This window comes from Pygoscelis adeliae, unplaced genomic scaffold, assembly GCF_000699105.1.
Source record: "Pygoscelis adeliae isolate BGI_AS28 unplaced genomic scaffold, ASM69910v1 Scaffold245, whole genome shotgun sequence".
Classification (NCBI taxonomy): domain Eukaryota; kingdom Metazoa; phylum Chordata; class Aves; order Sphenisciformes; family Spheniscidae; genus Pygoscelis; species Pygoscelis adeliae.
Window position 1 is genome coordinate 1,086,566 of NW_008824766.1, and position 4,665 is coordinate 1,091,230.

General features: G+C 49.7%; 1 protein-coding gene across 1 annotated transcript in view; it reads right to left on the reverse strand.

Moving 5' to 3' along the window:
- Positions 1-2,771: 2,771 nt before the first annotated feature.
- The window catches only part of BCL6 (B-cell CLL/lymphoma 6), a 10,069-nt gene continuing 8,175 nt past the window's right edge, over positions 2,772-4,665 (reverse strand). The window contains exon 9 of the mRNA XM_009323587.1: positions 2,772-4,058. Coding sequence (XP_009321862.1) covers positions 3,915-4,058 — 144 coding nt within the window. The 3' untranslated portion in view covers positions 2,772-3,914. The remainder of the gene's footprint in view (positions 4,059-4,665) is intronic.

Below are 4,665 nucleotides of genomic sequence, written 5' to 3' on the forward strand. Positions count from 1 at the left end.
CGGTGTCGTTAGCCCAGCTATACGCCGACCAAACGTCCACGTTTTGGCAAGTGGCAGCCTTGGTGCCCGCATTTAAGCCCTCCACATTGTAGCGTCATTTCTTACTCAGCACAGGTTTTTCAGCACCAAAACCAGGCCCAAGGACTAGAGAAAAAAAATTGGTGAGCACAGCGAGTTCAGCACAGCGGTTCACAGCATCGCTGTGGGCACCCCTAGAGCCCTGCTCAGCCCCAGGAAACTTGAATCCCCCATTTCTCTGCTGGGCCTTCCTGAAGCCTGTGCTGAGAAGTAAAATGGGGAAGGAGCTGGCAGTGTGGCAACATTTTTTTTCAGTGGAGAAGAAATCTGAAGAAAAGGAAAACTCAACCACATCCCCATTTATTGGGCAGGTCTTTATGTGGGAGGAGGGGGAGATGGGTACCAAAGGAGCTGCTCAGACACATTCTGGGAAGCTTCCTGGAAACCAGCCAGTTTATCAGTTTGGTGTCGTCCTTTCTTCTGAGGCTTGGCAAGAGTCTGACCTTGTATTTGGAGCTGGGTTTTCAAAGGACAAATAACCCAGTGGTACTGATCTGGGCAGGCCTGACCAGTTCAATGTTTGTGGGCTCCGCAGCCATAAAACATGTGTAGTGCAGCCCTGTGTGTGACTGCTCCCTCGCCTCTGTAAACACCGTCCGTGCTGAGCAAAGCTCGCCAGCACGGGCTGGCTGTGCCAGATGCCTGCAGACCTCTGCTCCATGGATAGTAAGGGAGCAATTGCTATCGCTTCAGCTGAACTGTCTGGAAAAGCCATGACATCATTTTAAAAAAAAAAAAAACCAAAACAAAACAACAACTCTGTCAGGAGGAGGAAACGCAGCCATGATCCAGGAAAATACGGTATTTATTTTGCAAATGCAGCTGAGCAAGTCAATGGGAAATAGAGGTCGCGGCTATGCAGCCTGCTTGTCTGGGGCAAGCGGGGCTGTCAGCCCAGCCCAGCCACTTCCAAAAGTGACAACTGCAGTAATCAGAGAGGTCGCGAGCTCAAAGACAGGCAGCTCCCGACAGAGAGGGGTGAAACCTAAGTACGTGTGTCAAATGAGGACAGTATGTGTGTCAAAATCTCATCATGAGGACAACCGGCTTTACTAAACATTAAAAACCTGCTGGGGAGAGGTGGAGAGGGGAAGCAAGTGAGGGACCAAGGTGGGAACGCACTTTTTTGCTATTCCCAACGCTCAGGCAATGCCAATTTGGTGTCATTTTTCCCCTCAACCTGTGCCTAACACGAGTAAGCTGGTGAGGACTCGTGCTAGGCTCAGCCCTGCTGAGCAGTCAGCAGGGTGTGCCCAGCTTGTGGGGTGAGAAATAGGCTCCTGCCCCGGGAGGATGCACGCGAAGAGGTTTTTGTGGCCAAGAGGACCTCACCCCACGAAAAGCCTGCCCCGCAGCAGGCGGACACTTGCTGCAGGCTGCCAGGCAGCCCGTCCTACCTGGCCAAATCAAACAGCAGGAGGAGGGAGAGGGTGACTCCAGCTCAGTGCTCAGCCCTGGCTTTTTTGGGAGGCTTCTTCACGTGCCAGCAGATCTGGTCTGCTGGGAGACAAGCCGGAGGAGCTAGGGGTCCTGCAAAGCAGTGCTGCAAGTTGGCTCCCCTGCTTCTTGGCGTTTCCCTTCCATGCAGGGTTGCTTTGGTTGTTTCATGTCCACCTCTGTCCCATGGTGTACTGAAAAGCCCATCCTCCAGCTCCTCCTTACTGCAGGCCCTCCCTTTCCAGCTGGTGTTTCCAAGTCCTCCCACTGTGAATCACCCCCAAAGCCCTGCACCAAAATGATCCATGAATTAACTAAATTAAAAGTGAAACAAGCCCTGTGCGGCTCAGACCCCTCCCTGGGCCATGTTGAGCAGTGCCCTGGCTCCGCACTAGAGCTGGTTGCAGCCGGTCCTGCCTGTGTAATTCAGAGAAGCTTTTTCCATGAGGCTCTTTGGTTTTCTGCAACTAGTGAGCCCTCACCACCAAAGAGCTGCTGGGTTGCTTCCACAGAGCACAAGGCACTTGCATGCACCCCGAGCATCCCCACTTCCCAAGGGCCTGGTCACCCTGTGGCTTCACTCCCCAGTTCTACACAGCCACCCAAACAGACCAAAGTGTCACCTCTCCCTGCCGGGGGAGAGCAGGGGGTCTCACTCAAGCTGGGCTGTCTCAGCTCTGGCCCGCAGCCAGCATGCAATGGCTGGAAGCCCAGAGATGCTATCGGCCAGCAAGTTCCTGGAGGGGGTTACAGACCCTGCCCCACAGAACCATTGGACAAGGCCGTCGAATCGGCAGCCCCCACCCCAGGTGCTGGAAAGCAAGAGGAGCAGCAGGCAGCCTTCTTCCCTGAGCGATTCTGGCAATTGCATCGGTTTCCAGGAAATATAAATAACTACCCGGCCATCTGGAACTGGCCCTGGGCTGGTCAGCAGAAGGTCTCTCCCAGGCTCTGCCCTATTTCTGCTGGCTACTCGGTGCAAATGCAGAAAGCATCAAGGAGGTGGCACAGTGGGACAGTCCCCACCAGGATGCAGCGCAGTGAGCTAGAGTCTTGCTCTGACCTCATTCCAGAGGTCACTCGACCCTGGAAAAGGCTGCTTCAGCCAGCCCTGCCTTCAACGCAGGGCCAGAGCTGCGCCAAGCCAAGAGCTCATGCCGGGGCTTGGGATGCTCAGCCCCTTCCCGGGGCGCCGACTGGCCTTCAAGGTGCTTAAGGAGAAGGACGGGCAAGAACAGACCCCTCACTCCATCATACTTCACTTTTCTTCATTTTATTCTTTTATTTGTACAGCTATATTTTACAGAACGCATTAATGCAGTTTAGACACAGCCCAAACCCTGTCTCCCGAGATTGTTTATAACACAAGCATGTAAAATAAGACCAAAAAAACCAAAACCAAAAAAAATAAAACATTTCCCGATAGAGAGTTCCACCACAACTCCTTTTGCAACATCAGGCTGTACCTTGAAGAAACTGAGCTCAATATAGTCCATACATTGAAAACTTCCATTGAAAAGAAAGGCACCGTGCGAAACCACATTTTACATATATACAGACTGAGAACTAGAACAAAAAAAATTACACTTTATTATTATTTTAAATTCCTTCTGCAGCTTTGTTGGTTTAATACACACTTTTTTGTAAATTGTAAACCTTCACTTGCAAAAAAATACAAATACACTGATGCATTTAGACAAAATATTTTCTTACTTGTACAGATGCAATACTTTAAAATATCTCGTTAAGTGCTCTATCATAATAAAGATTCTCAGAGTGGCTTCTGCCTGCAGAGTCCAACTGAGCCTTTAATGCATTTTATATATTTTTAATATAGCTTTTTTTAAAGGTCTATATATATTTATTTTATATATATATTTATATATTTATATCTATATATATTTACAACTCTGCCATAGATTCCTTCACCTTTGGTTAAAAAAGTTAAAGCCCTCTCTTTAATAGCATACTTTCTCTTTAAAAGAACACACATTTTGCATACAAAAGAAAAAATCTGTTCCCATAAATCAACATTACATTCCTCATCTTCAAACGGCAAAGGCTGTGAAGGTTAGACTCCAGAGTTTATCAACACTCCACTGCACAGACATTTAAAATGACTATTTTTATTTTTTAATGTTTTATATACAATAAGATCTGAATAATTTTATTTTTCTTTTCGTTTCACATAACTGGGAAAAATAAAACCCGTGTATTTGTGATTTTTTTTTTTTTAATTTCTAATGTTTTTCCACCTATCTGCATTATGGGTTTAGAGGCACTCCATCATGTGATGAATTTTTTTTTTTTTTTTCCTTTTTCGTTTAAAGTGTTGCAAGTATCCTTTGGACAGCTTCTCCCCCCGCCAAGACAACCTCCTCCTGGGAAATCCTCTGCCTTCAGCAGGCCTTGGGGAGCTCTGGAGGCACCTCGCTTGCTGAGATGCGGTACTGCACCTTGGTGTTGGTGATGGCCCCGTGCTTCTGCCGGAGGTGAAGCCGCAGCTGGCTTTTGTGGCGGAAATGCAGGTTGCACTTCTCACACTGCGGGGCGAGAGGCAAAGGCAGAGGGTGTGAAACGCGATGGTAGGGATGGTAGGGGACACGTCCTTCCCTTCAGGGCGGGGGTCCAGCAGCAAACGCCTGTCCTCCGCCAGCTACCCCAGGATGCTGCACCCATTATAGAGGTGGACAAGGGAAAAGCGGGGACGTGGTGGGAGAAGCAGCACCCGGGGGCACCCCATCCCAGGCTTTCAGCAGCACATTTCGGCTTATGGGATGCACAAAGGCTGAGGTCCCTTAGGAGAGGACCCTGGCTCTGATGGATGTAGTGTCAAGCTCCTTATCTAGATGCCCAAACTAGCTACAGGGCTATTTCAGGAGCTGCTTTTGACCCCTGCCAAGCTGGATGGCTCCAGAGGGATGTTTGGACGATAACCCCTGCTCCCATTCCCTCTCTAGTGGATGGGGAAAGCCAGAAAAGCCTCAGCAAATAGCTGGGAGCCCCCAGGGCTGCAAGCAAGGCAGGGCAGGCTGCTCGCTCGGCGCAGGTGCCACCGGCACAGGGAACCCCAGGCCAGGCTGTCTGTTCCTTTCTCCCATCCCCGCACACAGCGGGCAGCTGTAATTTAAGCCACAGCTATTTGGAGAA